We start from the raw sequence: 27,410 nt of genomic DNA, 5'->3' as shown, positions 1-27,410 counted from the left end.
GGGGAAAAAATCGGAAGCAGAGAAAAGCCCTGTCCTTCATCATATTCAAATTGACTCCCATTTCCCCGGCGTCTGGCCGCCTAGTCACAATGTCTCGTCAACAACTGCCTATGCAAGAAATGTTCCTCAACACAAAACGAAATCTCGCACTCGTCACTTCTCGTCAATTGTTCGCTGGAGAGCCGAATCGTCTTCGCGGTGACTTCTCGTCCTTCGGAAAGCTTCGCACGTTTCCGTGAACTTCTCGATAAAGTCGTCCCAGGTCTTTTCGGCGATGGTCATCGAGGATTGGTAGTTGGGGGAGACAACCTGTGAAGAAAGTTAAGAAACTTGAAGATTGCTAGGGTGTAAAATAAAAAAAAAAAAATAAAAAAAGTACTACCTAATTTCAGTCCCGAGCGCGGATCGCGACCTTATAGGTACAATACAGGCTATTTATACGAACGCCAGTTGGGTCCCGTGACCTTTTTTCTTAAGATAGTCGACTACCAGTTGACTGTGAAGAAAGTTGAGAAACTTGAAGATTGCTAAGGTGTAAAAAAAAAAAAAAAAAACTAGGTACCTAATTTCACTCCCGAGTGCGGATCGCGACCTTATAGGTACAATACAGGCTATTTATACGAACGCCAGTTGTGTCCCGTGACCTCAAGATAGTCGACTACCAGTTGGGTCCTGGGGTTTTGAGGGTGCAATTACCAATTGGGTCCTGGTCCTACTTAGTTGTACTGAAACTGAAATGCTCTTTTGTCGACCAAACATGGTCGACCGGCCGGCGATCGATATCGATCGACGAATCTATGTTATCTAGGCAGTGTGGACGGTCCAGTCGATATCGATAGACTATGTGTGGACACACATTTACTGCTTAGAGACATCCGCATACCCCATTACAGGGTCTGTCATTCCTGGCCGCTTACCTCTGAGATCCGCATGAATGTGCCACGGTCGTTCTGATTCACGTTGAAGAAGTACCGCTTGTTTCGGAACCGCATGTAGTTGCCGTCACTGAATGAAGTTTCGTCCACACCAAACTCCTGGCCGATGTCGTTGAGGATCTCGATGAATGTGGACAAGTCTCGGATACCGAAGGCGATCGAAGACAGCTTGCCCCCCGTGGGCAACATTTGAGAAATCTGAAGGAAGGAAAGAAAAGAGATGGATTTGTTTTAAGTATTGTTAATAAAGTTAATAGTGTTATGCTTAAAGCTAGGGCGAAGAAGAACTTAAACATCTACACTACATCCACAAAATTTGCCTATCTAGAAAGTAATAACTAATTTTGTGGAAATTTTTTAAGCATGCAGTACGTTCAGCCTAGTTTTTCAATGAAATAGATGTAACTATTTCAATGAAATCTGTCTTCCATCGTTATATCGTTACTCATTAGTCAGTTAGTCTGAACTTTTCACTGAGTGCGAGCAGTTTGGTTTCCAAGTATTTGTACTTCAGGCAGGTTATTTCACAGGTATTTTAACGGAATGAATCCTTCTTCAAGTGTCCAGGCTTTCATGTTCTGTTCCAAGAACTTCCGGGCTTTCATTTCTCAAGCCTTTCAAGCTAACTGGGTTAGAAAATTGAACAGTAGCATTTGGCATTTAGAAACTTTTTACCGTGTTCTCAATCAGCAGATAATATTTTCAGTTGAAAAATATACAGTTCGTTTTGTGTGTCATTAGAAAGTTATCACATTAAATCCAGCAAGTTTATTAGATTTCTGCAAAGTGAAGTTCCATGTACGAGAGCACTCAGGAAGTCCGAATTTTATGATTCTCCAAAGACATTTTTATTCGAGGTTTAAACGTATGTAATATTGATGATAAAGAATTCCGAGGGAGGATAGTATTTTTCTCTGTTCAGCTTTATCAAATGCTTTTCTCTTGTCATTGATAATGCAAGAGTCCTGTTAGGGGAGACATTATGTACCTAAGTGAGGGTTTCAGTCCATCTACCTATATCGGACCAATGTTTTGCAGAGTTTTATTTATTTTTAGATGTAGAAGTTACTTTTTTTTACATTTTACAGTAGAAAACTGGACGCTGGACATTATTCCAATTAACAAGACTACCTCGTTTAACTCAACCTTAATTTTCCTTTCAGTTCAAGAATAGCTCTTTCATCAAGTATATGAGGTAGGTCAGCCTTTGTCCCAATCTTGTTTCATACAATGGCAGCCCCAGGGTATTGTATTTGTTTTGTTAACCCATATAATGCAATACCATCAGAATAACTTGACATTCTCAGAAATTAGATCAGAAGATACTCTAGATAAGTATTAGCTGCCACTCGTATGTCCTTCTTTTCTCTGTTTTTCAAAGCTCTCTAGTTCAATATCTAGAATATCTATGCTTTTAGGTAGCTACATCAATTTTCCCAGTGTCCCTTTTCTCTCTCTCTCTCTCTCTCTCTCTCCATCTCCCTTTCTAGCTACAGAATAACTTGACATTCTCAGAAATTAGATCAGAAGATACTCTAGATAAGTATTAGCTGCCACTCGTATGTCCTACTTTTCTCTGTTCTTCAAAGCTCTCTAGTTCAATATCTAGAATATCTATGCTTTTGGGTAGCTGCATCAATTTTCCCAGTGTCCCTTTTTTCTCTCTCTCCATCTCCCTTTCTAGCTGCTTTCATAATTTCTTTTGTCAACATTGTTCCCTTCTACGTTATATAGTTTTTTACTCTCTTCTCTTCATCTTTCCCTTTCCCACCATCACCTCCTCAGTTTTCATTTCGCCTTCCTCTTGCCTCTCCATCACTTGTCTCAACTCCTACACTTTCTTCAGCACCTCCACCTCGTCCACAACCTGCTGGCCCTTATCTCTTCCAACTTGACCCCCATTGCAAGGTTCTCGGTCGGAAATAAACTAGAACACCACTCAACTTTTATAATTTGAAAAGTTTTTTGTTTTAACAATAATTATCAACACCGAACTCCCCTCGGACGAAAAGTTTCGGATGGTGTTGTGTTTCGTGTATCATTATCACTTTGGTGAAATTTCTGAATACATTCGCTCAGGGATAGCGCGGTGCTCACGAGGACCCCATTTGCCTAAATTGTTTCCTTTTCGAATTTTCGGCCCTAGAGAGAAACCTTTGGAGAAGGACTCTTGTATCTCTTCCAACTTGACCCCCATTGCAAGGTTCTCGGTCGGAAATAAACTAGAACACCACTCAACTTTTATAATTTGAAAAGTTTTTTTGTTTTAACAATAATTATCAACACCGAACTCCCCTCGGACGAAAAGTTTCGGATGGTGTTGTGTTTCGTGTATCATTATCACTTTGGTGAAATTTCTGAATACATTTGCTCAGGGATAGCGCGGTGCCCACGAGGACCTCATTTGCCTAAATTGTTTCCTTTTCGATTTTTCGGCCCTAGAGAGAAACCTTTGGAGAAGGACTCTTGATGTATCATTATCACTTTGGTGAAATTTCTGAATACATTTGCTCAGGGATAGCGCGGTGCCCACGAGGACCTCATTTGCCTAAATTGTTCCCTTTTCGGATTTTCGGCCCTAGAGAGAAACCTTTGGAGAAGGACTCTTGTAATTTGGATTAAATTAGGAATTTCGGGAAAACAAAGTTCAGCAATGGAAATACAAAATATGTTCCTGGAATTCCGAGACATGAAATGTAATCTCGGATAAACTTTATTAAGGAGAATTAAATTTGGGTTTTTAAATTCGATGAAATGGGAATATTTCTTTGGGAAAAAAAGTACCGACCTCTTACAATGATCTGGGAAAAATTCATTAGAGATAATTAAATTTGGATTTGAAATTTCGTAAAAAGGGAACATTTCTCTGGAAAAGAGGGACCTCTTAATTTCATATGGATTCTGTCATTACTGAATGAGTATTTAATCGTGTTTCTGTAATCTTAATCTGGACAAGTCTCGGATACCGAAGGCGATCGAAGACAGCTTGCCCCCCGTGGGCAACATTTGAGAAATCTGAAGGAAGGAAAGAAAAGAAATAGGATTTGTTTTAAGTAGGGTAATTGATAGGGTTATGCTGAAAGCTAGGGCGAAGAAGAACTTGAACATCTACACTACATCCACAAAATTTGCCTATCTAGAAAGTAATAACTAATTTTCATGGAGATTTTGTAAGCATGCAGTACGTTCAGCCTAGTTACTTTCTATTTTTACATTGAAATAGATGTAACTATTTCAATGAAATCTGTCTTCCATCGTTATATCGATACTCATTAGTCAGTTAGTCTGAACTTTTCACTGAGTGGGAACAGTTGGGTTTCCAAGTATTTGTACTTCAGGTAGGTTATTTCACAGGAATGTTAACGGAATGAATCCTTCTTCAAGTGTCCAGGCTTTCATGTTGTGTTCCAAGGCGATTTTGTTCGCGGATTTGGCGATTATGTTCGCGGATTTGGCGATTATGTTCGCGGGTTTCGCGATTATGTTCGCCTTGTCATTTCAACGGCATTACAAACTATGTCAAACTGTTTTCAACATGGCGGAAAAAATGGATAAAGCACATTTCTCCGTTGACTATATTCCGAACTGATGGTATAGTAATAATATCCCAACTGAAAATACTTTAATCTGTCTGCTCGTCCCTATCCAGTGACCCTCACACCATCGGAAACGTAAATGACATCAATGCCCCCCACTCTCTATATTATTGCTCCTTCTTCTGGAACAATTTTTGTTTCAGCTTTAGAGATCTGTGGATAAAACTGTATTACATCCCTATAGGTATTATATTCAACAATATAAAATATTGGTGAGTACCTACCTACCTATATGGTTTAAAAATTGTTTCCCTGGCAACTCTATGAATTCAGCTCCAGTAGATATCAGAATTTTTCGTTATTAATTATTTTGCAATTTTTCTACAAACTCCACTTTTTTCTAGTGTTTCCTATTTTTTTTCCACAAAGCAAGTTCGACACTAATTTCCCCGTCAGGAGCTCTTGTTTGAATAGAAAAAATGCGTAACTCAGTATTACTTTGTTTCTTTCCCTTTTTTATCACCATTGTTATATATTTTTTTTTCTTCGACACTAATTTCCCCGTCAGGAGCTCTTGTTTGAATAGAAAAAATGCGTAACTCAGTATTACTTTGTTTCTTTCCCTTTTTTATCCCCATTGTTATAATTTTTTTTTCTCAGTTCCCATGGCGTAGTGGTCACTGCGCTCGCCTTTCACGCGGGGGACCCGGGTTCGATTCCCGGCGGGGTCAAGAATTTGTATCATGCAAATGATTGATTCTGTGACTGGCTGTTGCGGGGCCCACTCAGCCTCGTGAGGAAAATGAGTAGCTACTATGCGCCTTGCACGCGGGGGACCCGGGTTCGATTCCCGGCGGGGTCAAGAAATTTGTATCATGCAAATGATTGATTCTGTGACTGGCTGTTACGGGGCCCACTCAGCCTCGTGAGGAAAATGAGTAGCTATGAATGACATATAAATGCGCATAGCGACCGGTGTCAGCATGGTAGGTAAACATTGGATGTTAGGATTATTGAGATATCGGGAAAATCCTACAATGCTGCAGTGAGGCCAGCATGGTAGGTAAACATTGGATTTTAGGATTATTGAGATATTGGGAAAATCCTACAATGCTGCAGTGAGCACCAAAGTTGTGTATAACACAAAGAAACTGCATTTACATTTGTTATATTTTTTCATCAGAGTTACCTTCGTTCTACATCCCATTCCTTCCCTCTCTGCTGTCCCTCAATCTCTCCTGCGCTTTCCTCCCTCCTGTCCCCTCACCCCACAGTTCACTCACCGTCACGAAGTATCCTCTATGGTTCCTCTTCAGATCGATCAGATAGCGTCTGGTGTCCTTGACAATACTGAGCGAATGAATCAGTCCCACAGTTCACTCACCGTCACGAAGTATCCTCTATGGTTCCTCTTCAGATCGATCAGATAGCGTCTGGTGTCCTTGACAATACTGAGAGAATGAATCAGCGAGGTTCCCCTCCCACCAACATTGCCGCGCCCAGTCGGCTTCCGAAACTGCTGAATGCTGACGAGATAGTCGCGGAACTTGGCCACGAGATTCACATTGATGCTGATCAGATTGCGTGACTGGTCGATAGATGAAACTTCCGAAATCTTGACGAACTTGACCCCGTTTTGCTCCTTGATGTCGAAATAATAACGCTTGTTATTCGCGATAAAGTATTTCGTGTCCAAATCTTGGATGTGTTTGGGCGCATCGTGCCAGGCGTTGGGTCCTGGAACGTTCTTGTTTGTTTTTGCTGAAATCAAAAGATGGTTTCAAATGAGAGATGTCTATTTACTCGTAGTCACAGTGAGATCTGATTTGGCAACGTGTTATACCTACGAGGGCATTGAACAGATAACAAAATATCTTTACCAAAATAAATCTCGGAGAAAAGCCTAAAGGTGTTCTGTCAACTGACAATAGGTAGATATTATTAGAAAATATGAAATAAATCCTACGTAGGATTTTGTTTAATAAATACAAATAAATAAAAAAAAAATATTTTGAACTTTAAATTTGGATTCAGTTTTCAAATTTCATATTTTCCAACACACATTAAGAGCATCTGCTCATTGGACCATACCTATACAGTCAATGGGTGCCTCGCAGGGACCCTTTTATTCTAGAATTTACTGAACCACTAGGAGGTACTTACCTGGAAAATTGTATTCTCCAGTAACTAGATATCCACCATTCTGCGTGACTGGTCGATAGATGAAACTTCCGAAATCTTGACGAACTTGACCCCGTTTTGCTCCTTGATGTCGAAATAATAACGCTTGTTGTTCGCGATAAAGTATTTCGTGTCCAAATCTTGGATGTGTTTGGGTTTACTAGAAAATGGAGAAAAAAATATTACACAGCAAAGTTATTTCGTACTGAAACCAGTGAGATTACATCTGAGTGGAAAGCGAATATCGAAGAAAATTTCGTCCTGGCCAAAATACATGCAGCAAAGTTATTTCGTACTGAAACCAGTGAGATTACATCTGAGTGGAAAGCGAATATTGAAGAAAATTTCGTCCTGGCCAAAATACATAGCAGATAATACAGTGTGTTTCATGGCAAGGCCCAAATTAAAAGTATACAGTGTCGTTCATCAAACTTCTGGTAACGTTCTTGTTTGTTTTTGCTGAAATCAAAAGATGGTTTCAAATGAGAGATGTCTATTTACTCGTAGTCACAGTGAGATCTGATTTGCCAACGTGTTATACCTACCTACGAGGGTATTGACCAGATAACAAAATATCTTTACCAAAATAAATCTCGGAGAAAAGCCTAAAGGTGTTCTGTCAACTGACAATAGGTAGATATTATTAGAAAATATGAAATAAATCCTACGTAAAAAATATTTTGAACTTTAAATTTGGATTCAGTTTTCAAATTTCATATTTTCCAAATATTTGCACCTCTGTATCCATGTTCTAATCGTAATATCCTCCCCTCTCTAATAATTAAATTTCATAATGAAATTATGCAAAATAAATGAATGAGAACATTCCGGACTCTTGAGAAGGAATTGCAAAGGAGGCAAGCACTTAGTAAACCAGTGCAGGGTGGACGCCTTGTGAATCCTGCTCGAATGAGGCTAAAAAGTCTCTTTACCCCCAGCATTCTAAACAGGGTCTTAGGTCAGCCTCTCACTCTCTGACTGTCGGAGAGATCTCGGTTTATCCGACCTAGGTATGTAAGACCGCCAAAAATAGTGTGGCGAAAAAAAAAAAAATCCAACTTTCAGATCGTCAGAGAGGCCTAGAATTAGGACTCTTTTTTCGCCAAACACATTTCGGCGGTGTGATACAAGTAGGTCGTACAGACCTTTTTGTTCCACCGCCGTTTTTATTTCTTTTTGAGGGTGCAATTACCAATTGGGTCCTGGTCCTACTTAGTTGTACTGAAACTGAAATGCTCTTTTGTCACTGCCTTAGAACAGAAGTGACAGCTTTTGAGCTCTGGTGTGTCCAGACATGGTCGACCGCCCGGCGATCGATATCGATCGACGAATCTATGTTATCGAGGCAGTGTCTTTTGAGGGTGCAATTACCAATTGGGTCCTGGTCCTACTTAGTTGTACTGAAACTGAAATGCTCTTTTGTCACTGCCTTAGAACAGAATTGACAGCTTTTGAGCTCTGGTGTGTCCAAACATGGTCGACCGTCCGGCGATCGATATCGATCGACGAATCTATGTTATCGAGGCAGTGTGGACGGTCCAGTCGACATCGATAGACTATGTGTGGACACACATTTACTGCTTAGAGACATCCGCATACCCCATTACAGGGTCTGTCATTCCCTGGCCGCTTACCTCTGAGATCCGCATGAATGTGCCACGGTCGTTCTGATTCACGTTGAAGAAGTACCGCTTGTTTCGGAACCGCATATAGTTGCCGTCACTGAATGAAGTCATTTTCCAACAAGAAAATTTGATATTTCATTCTAGGTAATTCTTCTCAAATTTCTCATCCTTATGACGAAACAAGAAAAGTAATTCGAACTGTTCCAAGTTTTGTACCAAACTCGGTCCTGAACACGTGAACAAAAATCACCATAAAGACGAGAGTTTTACGTCATTCTATTTGAAAGACGATTTTTTATTTTAAGTTCATCAATCAATGCGATCTCGAAACGTGATGTTTCCACTGAAATATGACGTTCGATTCTCAGCACCATCACAGAACTTGGTACATAACATTGGAGGGATAGGTAGGGTTAAGGGGAAAAAAGAGAAGAAGAGAACGAAGAAGAATAAGGGAAAAAAAATCTGGTGTGAACATCACACGACTTTCTATTACATTTGCGGAAAAATAATCTAAGTCTCGAGCCGCCCAAGGCGGCCGATTTTTGGTCGAAAATTCCCTATCTTAAAATACTCTCCATGTCATAAGGGATCATTTAAAAGTGTCCAAAAAATCGGACGCCTAAGGCGCCCAATCTTTGGTCGGAAATTTCATATCTTAAAATACCTACTCCCCGTGTAATAAGGAAACATATAAAGACAAGTATGAAAAAATTTGATATGTCATAAGGGATCATTTAAAAGTGTCCAAAAAATCGGACGCCTAAGGCGCCCAATCTTTGGTCGGAAATTTCATATCTTAAAATACTCCCCGTGTAATAAGGAAACATATAAAGTATGAAAAAATTTGATTTTTTTTTCGAAGTTCGAAGTAACATTGACTTTGGTTGATATCTGAATGGGTGACTATCCGATTTTTACCAAATTTTTACAGTCGCGTCCTTGGATCATACCGGGATATCATAGCAAATTTCATCGCTTTACGACAAACCGTTCTTGAAATATTTTGTATACAACTTTCTACTTTTTCCCATTTAAACCTGTAGCACGTACGTACTTGGTTAAAAATCACTTTTTTGGAATCAGGGAAGTCCAAAACGGATATTTCCACCCATTTCCCGATTTTGAAAATTTGGACCGATTGCAATACTTTCTCATTACTTTAGTATAGGTTCCCTATAGGTAATGGAAAGTTAAAAACATATCAGCTAGCAATGCACGTACTGTGGAGAATACTCCGTAGAAGCACAAAAATCATATTTCATACAATTTGCAACTCAATCCCCCCGGAACGCTTTTCGAGACAGACGACACTTGAAACATTTTCATGGCATCATTTGTTACCTGGAACATGTGGAGCAATCGTGTAGTCGTTCTTCCAAATTTGATCCTTGTTGTTCGTCCGTTCGATGTAGGGGATATAGCGTCGCTCGTTTGCCATCTGACGTTTCCAGGAGCGTAATGACGTCTGACGGACGTTCTGACGACGTTTGACGATGAGCGGGATGGCGAAACGGAACAGCTCCTCGTAGACAAGATTCTGGAAGAGCACCTGTATAGAGGAATGTTATCAAGATGAATAGAATCCGAAACCTGTGACTTACTTTAAAAACAACACAACATATGAGAAAACACATCGGTACGAGTAACTGCATGTGTACAGTACAAGTAATTACTCTGCCTTTTCCATGGAGACCTCGCCTCGTCTCGTACATACACTCGTAAGTTACATTGTCAATGACTACACTTACAGGTGTTGGAAATGTCGTTCTCTCTAAAGATTTAAAATTCAAAATTACATTTCGCCTAGAATAAGATCTTAGATGACATTAATACACTTACAGGTGTTGGAAATGTCGTTCTCTCTAAAGATTTAAAATTCAAAATTACATTTCGCCTAGAATAAGATCTTAGATGACATTTAGAGATGTACCTATAGGAGTTATTCTGCGATTCCTAATGGATGTACTTTACAGGACTCACCTTGTTCACTTTCAACGCTCGATCGCCTTTCATCTGATAGTAGATTATGAGAAGGGGAGATACACTTTGGGCAGCATATCCAATAAAGGCCTCACTCAGAGGTCTCTCCTGCCACACGTTTGGGTTCTTCTTGATGGCCTTCTTCACCATCTCTTCCTGCTCCTGGACTAGCTTGTTCCCACTGAATTCATAATAATCGAGCAAATTGTTCAGACCCAAATAATGAACGCTCAGATTGTCGTCTAGCATTTGCGGATTGGTGTACTGGAAGGTTTTGAATGCACATTGGGTGTCGAATACGTTGCGCAGCTGAACACCATAGTTGCCCAGTAGAGCGGCCGCATCGTTCTGACAGTTGTGAGCCACCTGTGAGGGAAAGATTGGAAAATATTGCAGTATTCGTTGGACTTTCGAGTAGAAGTAAAAATCCTTTCTAGTTTATTGATTACTTTGAGTATCTATCCTTCATTATCAGATAATACAGGGTAAGATATAGATTCTATACCTCACCCTGTATTTGAGTAGACATCTCTACTATCTTATAGGTTAGACTGTAATCTTGTGGTCAGACGTAGATAGCTCTTGGCAGACTTAATATTATTCCGTATCTCTCCAAGACACTATTCAAGAAACTTAAAATTGCAAGTAGGGTATTACGCTGAAGCCTTTACACCCTAGGTTAGCAAACATTTTCAAACATACACAAGACACCATTATACACTCACTTGAATTATGTAATAGCCTTAAGTGGAGCTATTGTTGCCAGAGATATTACTCACAATAAATTTAATGGAAGTGGGCAGATCTCTCTTAAATCGTGTCCTGTGCTTCCATCTTGTTTCTTACTTTAATTCGGAACGAATCACACACCCATCCACCACACACACCCATCACACACCACCCACCACACACACACCCATCACACACCACCCACCACGGAACGAATTGTCCCTTTGTAAGGTAACAAAAGGAAGTAAGAATTATTTATGTATTTTGTTCTTCGTGTATTTAGTGCTTTTACTCCGCGGAACGAATTGTCCCTTTGTAAGGTAACAAAAGGAAGTAAGAATTATTTATGTATTTTGTTCTTCGTGTATTTAGTGCTTTTACTCCCTGTATTTAGGTACCTAGGTACTTGAATAAATTATTCACTTTGAGTGCCGTTACTAGTACTCATCCTTCATTTTCTTTACCTGAAACCTGACCCTCTATCGATTGCTGTTTCTTTGATAGCTACTCTCACACCTAGGTATTCCAGTAGATTTCCATTTCCTGTATTTCATCCTTAGCGTTTTGTAGATATAAATACCTACTGAACATAATACAAATGTGTGAATGTCAACTTTTCAAAGTGTATTTTGTATTTCAAACTATGGCGTTAAACTTTATTACAGACGCTTGTTCTTGAAAGCAATAAAATCCGCCCCGGGCGGGAATCGAACCCGCGGCCTAGCGCTTACAAGGCAGACGCGCTACCAACTAAGCTAACTAGGCTGGCTTGAAAAAACGAAAAGTTCCATTTTGAAATTCAAACGGCCATCTAATAAAATGTCCCATCGGACTTGTATCGCCCACATATTAGATAATAGCTATCCATCTAATAATTCTAATACCTAGGTTTGTATGGGCGGTACGAGTTCGCATATACTCGTATCGCCTGAATACTCGTATCTTAAGAGGTTTTCTGTTTGTGTGTAATAAGAGGTTGCCGTGAGCGATGCAAAGCTCGCGGGTATCCCACTAGTAACGTATAATCCTCTTGCCTGATGATGAACATATGGAATATGTCATTCACAGATTTCAGACCATGCTGAGAATGCTGAACTGTTCCTGACACGTTATAGGTTAAAATTTCCTAAAGCCAGCCGTTCGCGAGTTATTCAAGAAATTCGAAATGAGCGATGCAAAGCTCGCGGGTATCCCACTAGTAACGTATAATCCTCTTGCCTGATAATGAACATATGGAATATGTCATTCAGATTTCAGACCATGCTGAGAATGCTGAACTGTTCCTGACACAATACATAGCTACTCGCAACACATTTCACATTACTGAACGTCTCGATTTCATTTTGAAAATCGGACAGATTAAAAAAGTAATGAGAAGAAAATAAAAACAATATTAAATGTAGATTTTTTTTTTGTGGGGGTGTAGGTATGTGGTATGACGTGTTGTTGGAGATGTTTGAAAAAAAAAAGAAAAAAAAGTTTTTGAAAAACAAAAACTTTTAGTATTTTTGTTTTTTAGGAGATTCGATAGAGGGAACTGCGACAACGGAGGTTCCTATATCAACGAGACATTGAGTTCCCTATAACAACTATCAAAGACTGATAGGTACGTGATATAAAAAAAGTCAGCTGTTCCGAAAACGAACCTTATCTGTATAGCAAAAATTCGCATGGGCTAGGAATAGAACCCGCAACCGGACGCTTACAAGACTGGCCTATAATATTATGAATCATTCCATTTCGCAATTTCCTATATCACGAAGGAGAGTATTTAGAATATTTACCATGTCGAAAATGAAGATTTTGCCCGGTGGTACTTTCAGAGCAAGCAGACTGACTTTGCCCGTCATTCCCCATAATGATCCTTGCAGCTTCAGGCCAATCTCTTTGTATTGGCTGATCTCATCTACAGCTCGCTGGGCGGATACCAAATTCTCGATCATCTCTATATTTGGATCACCTGGAAGTAGAATGTGTGGATTGGTATTAGTAAAGTTGGTATTAGGGAAGATCATTCAGTAGTCGGTATTTACCTAATATTCTGCGGTAATAAATGACTACCTGTGCCATGCCATCTCAACAGTCTAAATAAAGCTTTTATCCTCCAGTTTAAAAGAAAAGATCTTCAAGCTTCAAATTCTGGTAGATGAATATCGTTCCTTTGAACCTACAAAGAACTCACATCAAGTAGAGTGTGCTATATCAGATGATCCTCAGTTGATAAATTCTCCGAGAACCTTAACTCAAAGGGGGGAATCTCAACAGTCTAAATAAAGCTTTTATCCTCCAGTTTAAAAGAAAAGATCTTTGAGCTTCAAATTCTGGCAGATGAATATCGTTCCTTTGAACCTACAAAGAACTCACATCAAGTAAAGTGTGCTATATCAGATGATCCTCAGTTGATAAATTCTCCGAGAACCTTACTCAAAGGGGGGAGATCTCAACAGTCTAAATAAAGCTTTTATCCTCCAGTTTAAAAGAAAAGATCTTTGAGCTTCAAATTCTGGCAGATGAATATCGTTCCTCTGAACCTACAAAGAACTCACATCAAGTAGAGTGTGCTATATCAGATGATCCTCAGTTGATAAATTCTCCGAGAACCTTACTCAAAGGAGGGAGGAGATTGATCAAAGTATAAAAAACCATGCTCTCATACTTACCATCTTTGTAAACGTTCAAGCTAACGTAGTTATTTTTCACCAGGAACGTCTCGGGAAATTTCGATAGAAATTTTTTAAAATCTTTGATGTCTTTGCCGCAGCATATTTGTATCTTGGGAGGAGCTTTCGAAGCTTTGGAGATGTGAAGGAACAAGTTTTTTATGCACACTCTATCTCCACGAACATATTGACTTTCGAGAATATGTTTCAAGAATTCCAAACTTCTCATCATATCTTCCTCGTTTGATGTTATTGTTTCGTTGGATGCGGGGCTTTGCTGGAAAGGTTTCATGGTTCCTTCAGAATTGAATTTCTCGGCGCTGTGAAATGTAGCTGTACATGGAGAATACATTCTCGTTTGGTGACAAGTGACTGCTGCTTTTCTGTAAAGGTGATCTGAAATAAGACAATTGGTTTTGGAAATTTAGTGGCACTCTATGCTGCTCTACTATAGCAGGGGTGAATTCCTGAAAAAAAAAAATGTTCTTGTTTTTGTTACAAGGTAACAGTATAATTGTAGGATTTTGCTAGGACACAAATCCGCCATAAAATAATTCACGGACCGATCAATGTTCTTGTTTTTGTTACAAGGTAACAATAAAATTGTAGGATTTTGCTAGGACACCAATCCGCCATAAAATAATTCACGGACCGATCGGCTTTGCTGGAAAGGTTTCATGGTTCCTTCAGAATTGAATTTCTCGGCGCTGTGAAATGTAGCTGTACATGGAGAATACATTCTCGTTGGGTGACAAGTGACTGCTGCTTTTCTGTAAAGGTGATCTGAAAGAAGACAATTGGTTTTGGAAATTTAGTGGCACTCTACACTGCTCTACTATAGCAGGGGTGAATTCCTGAAAAAAATATGTTCTTGTTTTTGTTACAAGGTAACAATAAAATTGTAGGATTTTGCTAGGACACCAATCCGCCATAAAATAATTCACGGACCGATCAGGCCTTTGAATGAACCTCTTCTAGAACTCTTTGTCTTGCAATATCTCCCGAAGGGTTGGTCTCATTTCGACGAAATGGGGCAAACATTTTCTAACACATTAAGAGCATCTGCTCATTGGACCATACCTATACAGTCAATGGGTGCCTCGCAGGGACCCTTTTATTCTAGAATTTACTGAACCACTAGGAGGTACTTACCTGGAAAATTGTATTCTCCAGTAACTAGATATCCACCATTCAAAGTGTTACCTTTGAGGCTTCAAAACTTTACTAGAAAATGGAGAAAAAAATATTACACAGCAAAGTTATTTCGTACTGAAACCAGTGAGATTACATCTGAGTGGAAAGCGAATATTGAAGAAAATTTCGTCCTGGCCAAAATACAAGGCAGACAATACAGTGTGTTTCATGGCAAGGCCCACATTAAAAGTATACAGTGTCGTTCATCAAACTTCTGGCAAAGTTATTTCGTACTGAAACCAGTGAGATTACATCTGAGTGGAAAGCGAATATTGAAGAAAATTTCGTCCTGGCCAAAATACAAGGCGGGGTATACAGTGTGTTTCATGGCAAGGCCCACATTAAAAGTATACAGTGTCGTTCATCAAACTTCCGGCCCTGTGGCACCAAGAGGATTTAGTGAGTTGGTCAAATGTACGGGTAGTTGGGAAGGTATTTGCACCTCTGTATCCATGTTCTAATCGTCATATCCTCCCCTCTCTAATAATTAAATTTCATAATGAAATTATGCAAAATAAATGGATGAGAACATTCTGGACTCTTGAGAAGGAATTGCAAAGGAGGCAGGCACTTAGTAAACCAGTGCAGGGTGGACGCCTTGTGAATCCTGCTCGAATGAGGCTAAAAAGTCTCTTTACCCCCAGCATTCTAAACAGGGTCTTAGGTCAGCCCCTCACTCTGTGACTGTCGGAGAGATCTAGGTTTATTCGACCTAGGTATGTAAGACCGCCAAAAATAGTGAGGCGAAAAAAAATTCAACTTTCAGATTGTCAGAGAGGCCTCTTTTTTCGCCAAACACATTTCGGCGGTGTGATACAACTAGGTCGCACAGACCTTATATATGTTTTGTCCGACAGTTGGAGTACAAATTTTTGTCGATGGTGGGATTCGAACCCGGGACCTTCTGCATGGCAAGCAAGCGCGTTACCACTGGACCAACCGTGCCCCCCATATATATGTTTTGTCCGACAGTTGGAGCGTGAGTGGCTTTATGTATGTCATGCGTCAAATAGAACCAACATAACTGATTGTTATTCTTTTGGCCAAACACAGCTGACACAGCATAAAATAAACAATATAATGTACTAGTTTTTTTAATATTATTTTTTAAATATGAAATTTAATACAACATTTTGTTGCATGATATTTTGTATTTTTATTAGAAAAGCATAAATTCGATGATGTGTGGAATATGCATGTCAACAAATAGAACATGTGGGACACCAGCACATACTGTGACATTCATATGTTTCATTTTTTGGAGCAGCCAGGGACTTTGTTGGGAATGTTTCCGAAATGCAATATTGATAAAATTGTCGGTATATTGATAAGTTGTAAAAGACGATTTTCTTTGGAATATAAATATTTTGTCCGCCCTACTCGATGTAGCTTAACAATTGTGGCTATGGTAAGTAGTTATTGTACGTTGGTTAAATCACGTCTATTCGCTTCCAAGAGTGGTCTAGCTGGGGAGTTGTCTAGGAAGGAGAGCAGCCTGAAATTTTAATTCCTTTGAGGGTGTAAATTTTTTGTATCCAAAACCAAATGTCAGCCCAAAGCAATCACCCGGTCGCTGATTGAGAGACTGACGAAAAACACCGACTCCGTCTCAACACGGGAAAAGGCGAAGACTCTGAACTATTCGTAGGCAATAGTTCAGAGAAACAGAAACTCCTCTCAGAAACATTGAAAAAACTTTTGGAGCAGCCAGGGACTTTGTTGGGAATGTTTCCGAAATGCAATATTGATAAAATTGTCGGTATATTGATAAGTTGTAAAAGACGGTTTTCTTTGGAATATAAATATTTTGTCCGCCCTACTCGATGTAGCTTAACAATTGTGGCTATGGCAAGTAGTTATTGTACGTTAGTTAAATCACGTCTATTCGCTTCTAAGAGTAGTCTAGCTGGGGAGTAGTCTAGGAAGGAGAGCAGCCTGAAATTTCAATTATTCCTTTGAGGGTGTAAAATTTTTATATCCAAAACCAAATGTCAGCCCAAAGCAATCACCCGGTCGCTGATTGAGAGACTGACGAAAAACACCCACTCCGTCTGAACACGGGAAAAGGCGAAGACTCTGAACTATTCGTAGGCAATAGTTCAGAGAAACAGAAACTCCTCTCAGAAACATTGAAAAAATTTTGGAGCAGCCAGGGACTTTGTTGGGAATGTTTCCGAAATGCAATATTGATAAAATTGTCGGTATATTGATAAGTTGTAAAAGACGATTTTCTTTGGAATATAAATATTTTGTCCGCCCTACTCGATGTAGCTTAACAATTGTGGCTATGGTAAGTAGTTATTGTACGTTGGTTAAATCACGTCTATTCGCTTCCAAGAGTGGTCTAGCTGGGGAGTTGTCTAGGAAGGAGAGCAGCCTGAAATTTTAATTCCTTTGAGGGTGTAAATTTTTTGTATCCAAAACCAAATGTCAGCCCAAAGCAACCATGGCTGATTGAGAGACTCCGTCTGAACACGGGAAAAGGCAAAGACTCTGAACTATTCGTAGGCAATAGTTCAGAGAAACAGAAACTCCTCTCAGAAACATTGAAAAAACGATTTTTTTTTTAAGAGGTTTGACAGAGGGAACTGTAACTGCTATGGTCTTATCGTCCCGAAATCGAAGAGAGAAGGAAGACAGGATAGGAAAAAGCCAGCCGTTCCGAGAACGAACATTATCCCATCAGGGTGAGGGTTGTTTCGTGTCGCAAGAAACAAGTTTATGCTAATTTTATGTTGTATGCTAGATGTTGTACTTTATCAACAGCAACAAACAAGAAAAGACGGTGGTTCAAAATTAATAACATTCTGTATACTCTTTACTACACGAAGAGTGTTAAGGGTGTTCCATTGGAACTGACATTTTTCAATTTCAAATAAAACAATAATGGTTTGGGATATTAATTCAGTTTTACATATATATTCAAGTCATAGATGTATGTATGTCTTTGATGCCTAGCTTGTAAATAACTAAACAGATAAACATATAAACAAACGAATAGATAAAATATATTTTTGTTTCTAAAGAAGAGTTAGTTCAATACTCGACTAATACTTTTTTCTCACGCGGGTGACGTTAATATGAGGCTTATAGGGACCGGGAAAAGCCAACATCATAGCATCATGCGATTGAACTTTGAGTCCAAAATGGACTTTGAGTTTTCTTTCATCTTCTTTTTTCCTTCAAAGGTTTTCAAAAGGATGAAAGTGCCAAAGGATGAAATTTTAACACAAACACAGTCCATTCAACACAAACACAAGTCATACAAAACCAAACCGTCATGCGTCATAACCACAAAACCACATCACAATGTGGGCTCTCTCTCTTTCTCTTGCTCTCTCTCTCTCCCTCTCTCTCTTTCTCTCACTCTCTCTCTTCCCCTCTCACTCTCACTCTCTCTTTCTCTATTTATCCCTATCTTTCTCCCCATTTATCTAACTTTATCTTTCGCCCTCTTTCTTTCTCTCTCCTTCTCTGTGTTTATCCTTATCTTTCTCTCTCTCTCCCTCTCTCTCCCTCTCTCTCTTTCTATTTATCCCCATTTCTTTCCCTTTATCTTTTCCCCTCTTTCTTTCTCTCCCTCTCTGCCTTCGGATTCGTATATGTCTGTACATAGACCTACTTACTAACCTATACAAAACTTACCTAAATATATCTTTCCATCTACCTACTCGTATAACTTACCTACCTGCTTATGATTACTTTGTCAAATTTATTCAAACCTGCTAAAAGGTAGGTACTTACCAGCTGAGAAATGGTAAAATTGTGTCTGCGAAATTATGATATCTATGATAATATTCCCCTTCTCTCCCCTCGGAATGAGGGGAGAGAGGGGAGTGGAAGGGATTTTCGGTCCCACGTCGTCGTCACCACTTATAATATAAACGTCAAGAGTGGCAATTAATCATTGGGAGAGACAGTTTCCCTACCTCCCATTTTCCCCTCCTCATATCTTTCTCCTCCCTTCATTTTTCCCTCCTCCTCCTCTCTCCCCATTTTTGTCTGTTTACCCTCTTTTACCTTAGTTCTTTGGGTATAAACGTCAAGAGTGGCAATTAATCATTGGGAGAGACAGTTTCCCTCCCTCCCATTTTCCCCTCCTTATATCTTTCTCCTCCCTTCATTTTTCCCTCCTCCTCCTCTCTCCCCATGTTTGTCTGTTTACCCTCTTTTATCTTATTTCTTTGGAGGGAGAGAAGGTCGCTTTTTCTTTGCCCAATCCTGTTTTCTTCCTCTCCTTTTCCCTCCTTCCTTCCCTCCATTTTGTACTTTTTCCCTCTACCTATCCTTCATAAGTCTCCCTCTAATCTTACCCCCTTCCTTCTACTTCCTTTCTCTCTTCTTTTTCTTATCATTCTCACGTTCTATCTTCTTTCCTCCTCTCCTCTTTCTTCAATCTCCTTCTTATCTCCCGCCCTTCGTCCCCATTTTCGTTCTCTCTTCTTCTCTCCATTCCCTACTTCGCTACTTCCTACCTTTACAATTTTTAATTTCTCTATTTAACTCTCTCTTCCTACGCACTTACCTACCCTATCTGGCAACCAGCCGACTGAAATCACAAAATTTGATGGTTAGTGATGAAAATTCCCCCTCCTTCCTGTCTCTCTCAATGACACCCTACCTAGCTACCTACATATTTATCTATGAGCTCTGATGCCTTTGTTCTTGATTCCTCTGAAATAAAATATGGAAGGAAACTTTTTTTTCTAATACCTACCATTTATACAAGACAACATTCTCCCATCTTTCTCTTTTCCCTCCTTCCTTCCCTCCATTTTGTACTTTTTCCCTCTATCCTTCTTATGTCTCCCTCTGATCTTACCCCCTTCCTTCTACTTCCTTTCTCTCTTCTTTCTGTTATCATTCTCACGTTCTATCTTCTTTCCTCCTCTCCTCTTTCTTCAATCTCCTTCTTACCTCCCGCCCTTCGTCCCCATTTTCGTTCTCTCTTCTTCTCTCCATTCCCTACTTCCTACCTTTACAATTTTTAATTTTTCTCTTTAACCCTCTCTTCCTAACTACCCACTTACCTACCCTATCTGGCAACCAGCCGACTGAAATCACAAAATTTGATGGTTAGTGATGAAAATTCCCCCTCCTTCCTGTCTCTCTCAATGACACCCTACCTAGCTACCTACATATTTATCTATGAGCTCTGATGCCTTTGTTCTTGATTCCTCTGAAATAAAATATGGAAGGAAACTTTTTTTTCTAATACCATTTATACAAGACAACATTCTCCCATCTTTCCGCCTTTGTTCTTGATTCCTCTGAAATAAAATATGGAAGGAAACTTTTTTTTCTAATACCATTTATACAAGACAACATTCTCCCATCTTAGGGCCTCCCTCGCTTTCTATTCTTATCTGAATATTATTCTGACATACCATCTTTCCCTAGGGTCTTAGGGCCTCCCTCGCTTTCTATTCTTATCTGAATATTATTCTGACATTAATCAATGAAGAATTTATTAATTAAAGCATTTGAAAGCTGTCTAGCTGTCTCGGGTTAAGAAACTGTCACGGGATCATACTTTGACAGCAAAAAAATGTCTCCCAATTTTACAATAACAAAATTATGAAGAGACCTGACTCGATTAATAAATATTTATCACCAAACTCTCTAAAACGTGGGGTTAAAACTGCCAAAGTATTAAGAGTCGACATTTACGAAGGGTATTACACAATATCTGATATTTATCACCAAACTCTCTAAAACGTGGGGTTAAAACTGCCAAAGTATTAAGAGTCGACATTTACGAAGGGTATTACACAATATCTATTGTTATTTCCCCCGAAAGCAACTTCGTGATGACAAAACTTTCAACTTGTGCGGATTTGAATTTCATGTGGGAGGGAGCGGTGAGCCGGGAGGGAAAGGGAAGTTATTCCACATTTTTTGCTGCTTCCTCACTCCCAACTTGCTCCACTTTGTCTTTCCACAATTTATCAACTAATTTCTCCTTCTCTCTAATCTCTTTTCCCTCCCCTCTCTCGCCAGTAGAAATGGAAACTTTGTGGTTTCTCCACGCCTGACGGCATTTGGATTTTCCCCTCCACAATTATCTCGGAATTTGCTGATATCATATTTATCTCTTTGAACGTTACAAGGGTTTCCAGAGGATTATTCGCGTGAATGAGTTTCAAGTAGCGTTCGTTTAATCCTGAACTACTCAAGTAGACTCTGGTACATGTTAGTTTGCAGGATAACTAGGGCGGTGTTCCTGAAGGAAACTTCTCAGCTTTGCCCTATACATAGGTGGCTATTCTTCGCAAAATGTTGACGTCACAACAACCATTACTTCCAAATCGTTATGTAACGTTTTCAAAGGGCGTTACAAGGGTTTCCAGAGGATTATTCGCGTGAATGAGTTTCAAGTAGCGTTAGTTTAATCCTGAACTACTCAAGTAGACTCTGGTATATGTTAGTTGCAGGATAACTAGGGCGGTGTTCCTGAAGGAAACTTCTCAGCTTTGCCCTATACATAGGTGGCTATCCTTCGCAAAATGTTGACGTCACAACAACTATTACTTCCAAATCGTTATGTAACGTTTTTAAAGCGTTTTTCTTTTGTAGTATTACAGTCATAAAATTTGTAATTTTTGTGGAGCATGAAAAATGTAAATTGCAAGATTTTTTTTTGTGGAACGCGGTCCAGCCTTAATGTATTCACACATATTATGTACATAATAACCTAATACATAATTTACATAATAACCTTTACATATATTTATAATGTTAATAGTTTCCACATTTTATCACATCATAGACGAGTACGGAACTTAACAACGATAACAAATATTATGGACTCTTATCAGCGCAGAGTACCTTATTTTTCTCTTCCTCTTCTCCTTCTCCTTCACCTTCTTTTGCTTCTTCTTGTTCTTCTCTTTCTTTTGCTTCTCCTCCTCCTCCTCCTCCTTTTTCCTCTTCACCTTCTTTTGCTTCTTCTTGTTCTTCTCTTTCTTTTGCTTCTTCTCCTCCTCCTTATTTTGCTTCTTCAATTCTTATTTCTCTTTCTTCTCCTTCTTCTCAAGCCATCATGTTTTCTTTATCTTACTCCTCCTTATTTTGCTTCTTCAATTCTTATTCTTCTTTCTCCTCCTTCTTCTCAAGCCATCATGTTTTCTTTATCTTCATAAAGCATTATCAAAATAAAGACGACATTGTATGTGCAATTTTATGGCCGTTTCGTTTTACTACGAGATAATGATCTCGAATATTTTTCTAGATTAAATTTTTATGAACCGCCATAAAAAAAGGAAGTCATGCCTTTACAATGAAATTAAAAAGCTTTTCTTTTTCTTGGCTTTCACAGAATTTTTTTCATGTCTTGAACCAAGACTTTCACAAAAGAGTGGTAGATGGTCACCCGTCTCACCGCCATAAAAAAAGGAAGTCATGCCTTTACAATGAAATTAAAAAGCTTTTCTTTTTCTTGGCTTTCACAGATTTTTTTTCATGTCTTGAACCAAGACTTTCACAAAAGAGTGGTAGATGGTCACCCGTCTCGGAAGACGTCATGCTCGACGTTGCTTAACTTTGAGGTTTGTGCGCACACTACAACACAGTAGGTAGTTGGTTCCAAATCCAAATTTGTCTCTTGTATGTAGGAGGTACCGACGTTGCTTAACTTTGAGGTTTGTGCGCACACTACAACACAGTAGTTGGTTCCAAATCCAAATTTGTCTCTTGTATGTAGGAGGTACCTCGACGTTGCTTAACTTTGAGGTTTGTGCGCACACTACAACACAGTAGTTGGTTCCAAATCCAAATTTGTCTCTTGTATGTAGGAGGTAGGTACCTACGTCTTGTGAAATGAAAATGTAATTTTTTATGAATGCCTGAAATCTGATTGTGTATGCAATGTGCAAGAAACAAAGAATAAAGTTCACAAGTAGTGCTGCTTGACACTCAGAGGGTTTAGATGCATTGTTATTTTTAAAATCGTCATTAAAATCGAATTTTTGTTGGTTTCCGCAATATTAGCTAATCATCGATAATTTATGTATTCAAAGTCAACCTCTGTAAAGATCCTGAAATATCATTGCATAGGTTCAACATACGAGACTTTCAAATCGCTAATAACTAAAAGATTCCTTAGAAAATAAATGATTGAAAGTTACACATATTTTCAATTTTCTCCAAAGTTCAACAGAAGATTCCAAATTTGAATAGTGCGCGAGAAATATCAAATAGTCCAATATTCTTCTTCTTCTATCTAGGTAATATTAGAAATATGAATGTACAATATTGTACAAGTTTTCAATTTTCTCCAAAGTTCAACAGAAGATTCCAAATTTGAATAGTGCGCGAGAAATATCAAATAGTCCAATATTCTTCTTCTTCTTCTATCTAGGTAATATTAGAAATATGAATGTACAATATTGTACAAGGGGGGGAAAGCTTTTAAATTTTCAATGAACTCTGAAGAAAAGCGAAATTTGAATGGGAAACATAATACTTCTCCTTTATGAAAGCTCCGAGCTTTTACTTAGGGAAATTTTCTTTGATTATAAGCCAAAACGTATTTCATGTTGAAATAAAAAAAGGAGATATTCACCATCTTCCATTTTAATCCTTGCTGAATCCGCAAAACGTTTACCACTAAAATGGAAATAGCTTTTAATGCCCCTAAACGAAGAAAGTCACTAAATAAAATACCCTACACAATGTAGTGTATATTACTAAGATAAAGAGATTTGGGCAAGAACAATCTTAACCACTTGAAGAAATCAATTTGCTAGGAAAAAGTAAAATTTGGTAAGAAGAAATCTTCATTTGTATAGATAGATACATAGGTATCCTATCTTCCTATAGACGCAAATAATGATTAAAAAATTAACATTATCGATCTATCATACTCGTATTTCCTATTGTTAGGTACCTATCTGAATTTAGGTAAATGAAACATAGTTTAATAAATTTAATTTGAAATCAAAAACAAAATAGAAGAAGAAGAAGAAGAAGAAGAAGAGGAGGAGGAAGAAAAAAAATCCTTACAAATCCAACAATGAAAATCTCGTGTCACTTTTCAGACATTTATCTCCGCAAAGGGTTAACTTATTCAAACAAAAGACGACGCTTCTCAATCGTTTCTCTTTTGAATTGGCATCGAACCAAAATGACTGGTTTTTTTTCCATAGGAGACAATCTACAGTCGGAATCTTTTCATTACGACCTTTGACACCAGAGAAAACTCTGCTCCCTCTAAAATGAGATATCTCCGCAAAGGGTTAACTTATTCAAACAAAAGACGACGCTTCTCAATCGTTTCTCTTTTGAATTGGCATCGAACCAAAATGACTGTTTTTTTTTCCATAGGAGACAATCTACAGTCGGAATCTTTTCATTACGACCTTTGACACCAGAGAAAACTCTACTCCCTGTAAAATGAAAGAGCAGATCAACTGAGGAATATTATCTGAAGATAAAGAGTGTTTAATTATTTATGTAGAACAGGCGTGATGGATTCAAGTGCGTGGTGGAAAGTAGATATATTTGAATAATAATAAGGTCTATATAAATTACGTACCTACTAGAAATACGAGTACGAGTACGAGTACGAGAGAGAGAGAGTTTTAATTCCTGTTTTGAACACAAGAATACTTGTGTATAGGTAACTCGTTTAAATAGGTAGGGTAGGTGAGTTACCTTATAATACCTATCTTCAACTACCTCCGTCCTGTAGTAGGTATGTAAAATGTTTGTACCTACCTATGTAAGTACATAACATAATTATGTATGTATGTATACCTATGTAAGTACATATGTCTGCTGAAAAAAATATATTATAGATTGCTAGACGTAATAGACTGTATGTCTTCATAAGTTCCCACTAAATTAAGAGTAGGTACCAAGCTACCAAGGGACCACAGGGAAAAAAAATAGAACCCTTCACTTCACATTTTCTTCCTGTTTTGAACACAAGAATACTTGTGTATAGGTAACTCGTTTAAATAGGTAGGGTAGGTGAGTTACCTTATAATACCTATCTTCAGCTACCTCCATCCTGTAGTAGGTATGTAAAATGTTTGTACCTACCTATGTAAGTACATAATATGTATGTATGTATACCTAAGTATGTATGTACCTATAGCTAAAAAAAATATATATATTATAGATTGCTAGATGTAATAGACTGTATGTCTTCATAAGTTCCCACTAAATTAAGAGTAGGTACCAAGCTACCAAGGGACCACAAGGAAAAAAAATCGGACCCTTCACTTCACATTTTGCCAAGAACAAATTACAACATTTACAACTGGGTCAACCACATGCTCGTAATACAAAAACAAGTATACAAGAACAAGTTACCATGTTTTGTATTGAACCTATACAAAATAGGTAGATGTACAAGTTTACTAGCTTTTGTATAGAATATTATTTTCATTAGGTAGCACAAGAGCACGAGGGAAAAGCTGTAACATAAAGTTCAGGATCCGAAGGAAACAAATTATTACAATCAATGTAAAAAGAAAAGCTGTAACATAAAGTTCAGGATCCGAAGGAAACAAATTATTACAATCAATGTAAAAGCAGTAGAAGAACTATTATGTAGTAAATAGAAGAAGTAGATATATTAGTAGAAGAAGTATTGGAAACAGACTTGGTAGAAAGAGAGGGCAGAAGATGGGAAAGAAAAGGAGGAGGAGAATGCAAAGACGTGATAAAAGAAGACAAATGAGAAAAACAAAGTTGAAAAGGAGGAGCGAAGAAGAAGAAAGAGGAGGAGGAGAAGAAGAAGGAGGAGGAGGAGTGGAAGAAGAAGGAAGAGGAGGAGGAGGAGTAGAAGAAGGAAGAGGAGGTGGTGGTGAAGAAAGACAAAGCGGAGAAAAATGGGGATGCAAAAGAAAAGGAGAATATGAAAAACTGGTTTGAAAAAAAGCAAAAATGGAAAACTTGGGATATTCAGAGAGAAAACTGTAAAAGTGAGGCAGAGGGACAAAATCTTAAGGAGATAGAGAAAAGAAGAAGACAAACAGAACTTGGTACATAACATTGGAGGGATAGGTAGGGTTAAGGGGAAAAAAGAGAAGAAGAGAACGAAGAAGAATAAGGGCGCTTCTAAGAGTAGTCTAGCTGGGGAGTAGTCTAGGAAGGAGAGCAGCCTGAAATTTCAATTATTCCTTTGAGGGTGTAAAATTTTTGTATCCAAAACCAAATGTCAGCCCAAAGCAATCACCCGGTCGCTGATTGAGAGACTGACGAAAAACACCGACTCCGTCTCAACACGGGAAAAGGCGAAGACTCTGAACTATTCGTAGGCAATAGTTCAGAGAAACAGAAACTCCGCTCAGAAACATTGAAAAAACGATTTTTTTTTAAAGAGGTTTGACAGAGGGAACTGTAACTGCTATGGTCTTATCGTCCCGAAATCGAAGAGAGAAGGAAGACAGGATAGGAAAAAGCCAGCCGTTCCGAGAACGAACATTATCCCATCAGGGTAAAATCCGCCCCGGTCGGGAATCGAACCCGCGGCCTAGCGCTTACAAGGCAGACGCACTACCAGCTAAGCTAACTAGGCTGGCTTGAAAAAACGAAAAGTTCCATTTTGAAATTCAAATGGCCATCTAATAAAATGTCCCATCGGACTTGTATCGCCCACATATTAGATAATGGTTATCCATCTAATAATTCTAATACCTAGGTTTGTATGGGCGGTACGAGTTCGCATCTACTCGTATCGCCTGAATTTAAATCCGCCCCGGGCGGGAATCGAACCCGCGGCCTAGCGCTTACAAGGCAGACGCACTACCAACTAAGCTAACTAGGCTGGCTTGAAAAAACGAAAAGTTCCATTTTGAAATTCAAACGGCTATCTAATAAAATGTCCCGTCGGACTTTTATCGCCTACGAGTACATATGTATTAGATAGCCATAATAATTCTAATAGGTTTGTACGGGCGATACAAGTTCGCATATACTCGTATCGCCTGCATTTAAACTCGTATAACGTATAATCCTCTTGCCTGATGATGAACATATGGAATATGTCATTCAGATTTCAGACCATGCTGAGAATGCTGAACTGTTCCTGACTTGAAAGCAACTTCGTACTTTGCATTTTCGCAAATGTTTTGATGTCAAAATGACGTCACTTCCACTACTAATGGTCTAAAAGCCTATCATGCAATGTGTTTCTCAGTGATATTAGGGCGTGTTCAAACAAAGTTGACCGGCCTTCGATCGACGAGATGAAGCTATGTTGTCCAGGTAGTGTGGATGGTTGAGTCGACATCGATTGAAGGTAGGTCGACTATTTGTGGACATATCTTTACAGCATTTCTATTGAGAAATAAATTATCTTTTTGAATAGCTTCTTCTGCTTACCTTCCTGTGTGGATGGTTGAGTCGACATCGATTGAAGGTAGGTCGACTATTTGTGGACATATCTTTACAGCATTTCTATTGAGAAATAAATTATTTTTTTGAATAGCTTCTTCTGCTTACCTTCCCTAGACTATGTTGTTCCCTCCCATATCAATCTTACCTTCAAAATCTCCTGAGATTCCAACACGCCAGCGAGGTTCGTGCCAGTGAGCGCGGTAGGGCATTTGCAAACAA

At 38.8% G+C, this 27,410-nt stretch overlaps 1 protein-coding gene, 1 long non-coding RNA gene and 1 other non-coding gene across 3 annotated transcripts; 1 reads left to right on the top strand and 2 right to left on the bottom strand.

The window, feature by feature from the left end:
* Window positions 1-17: 17 nt before the first annotated feature.
* LOC103524333 (transcriptional activator protein Pur-alpha-like) lies at window positions 18-27,410 on the bottom strand. The gene is made up of 6 exons (XM_026833447.1): window positions 27,337-27,410; window positions 10,261-10,626; window positions 9,622-9,829; window positions 5,856-6,232; window positions 918-1,133; window positions 18-309 (listed from the first exon to the last, which is right to left on the bottom strand). Exons 2-6 carry the CDS (start codon window positions 10,507-10,509, stop codon window positions 154-156), a joined length of 1,206 nt encoding a protein of 401 aa, XP_026689248.1. The 5' UTR covers window positions 10,510-10,626; window positions 27,337-27,410; the 3' UTR covers window positions 18-153.
* On the top strand, window positions 5,131-5,202 carry Trnae-uuc. Its single transcript has one exon. It is a non-coding gene; the product is annotated as a tRNA-Glu (tRNA).
* LOC113473928 lies at window positions 14,396-14,938 on the bottom strand. The gene is made up of 2 exons (XR_003395711.1): window positions 14,802-14,938; window positions 14,396-14,432 (listed from the first exon to the last, which is right to left on the bottom strand). It is a non-coding gene; the product is annotated as an uncharacterized LOC113473928 (long non-coding RNA).

The sequence above is a fragment of the Diaphorina citri genome, unplaced genomic scaffold (genome assembly GCF_000475195.1).
Source record: "Diaphorina citri unplaced genomic scaffold, Diaci psyllid genome assembly version 1.1 scaffold94, whole genome shotgun sequence".
In the NCBI taxonomy this organism is placed as follows: Eukaryota; Metazoa; Arthropoda; class Insecta; order Hemiptera; family Psyllidae; genus Diaphorina; species Diaphorina citri.
Note: the sequence above shows the minus strand (reverse complement) of the source record. Positions and strands in the feature narration are given on the sequence as shown.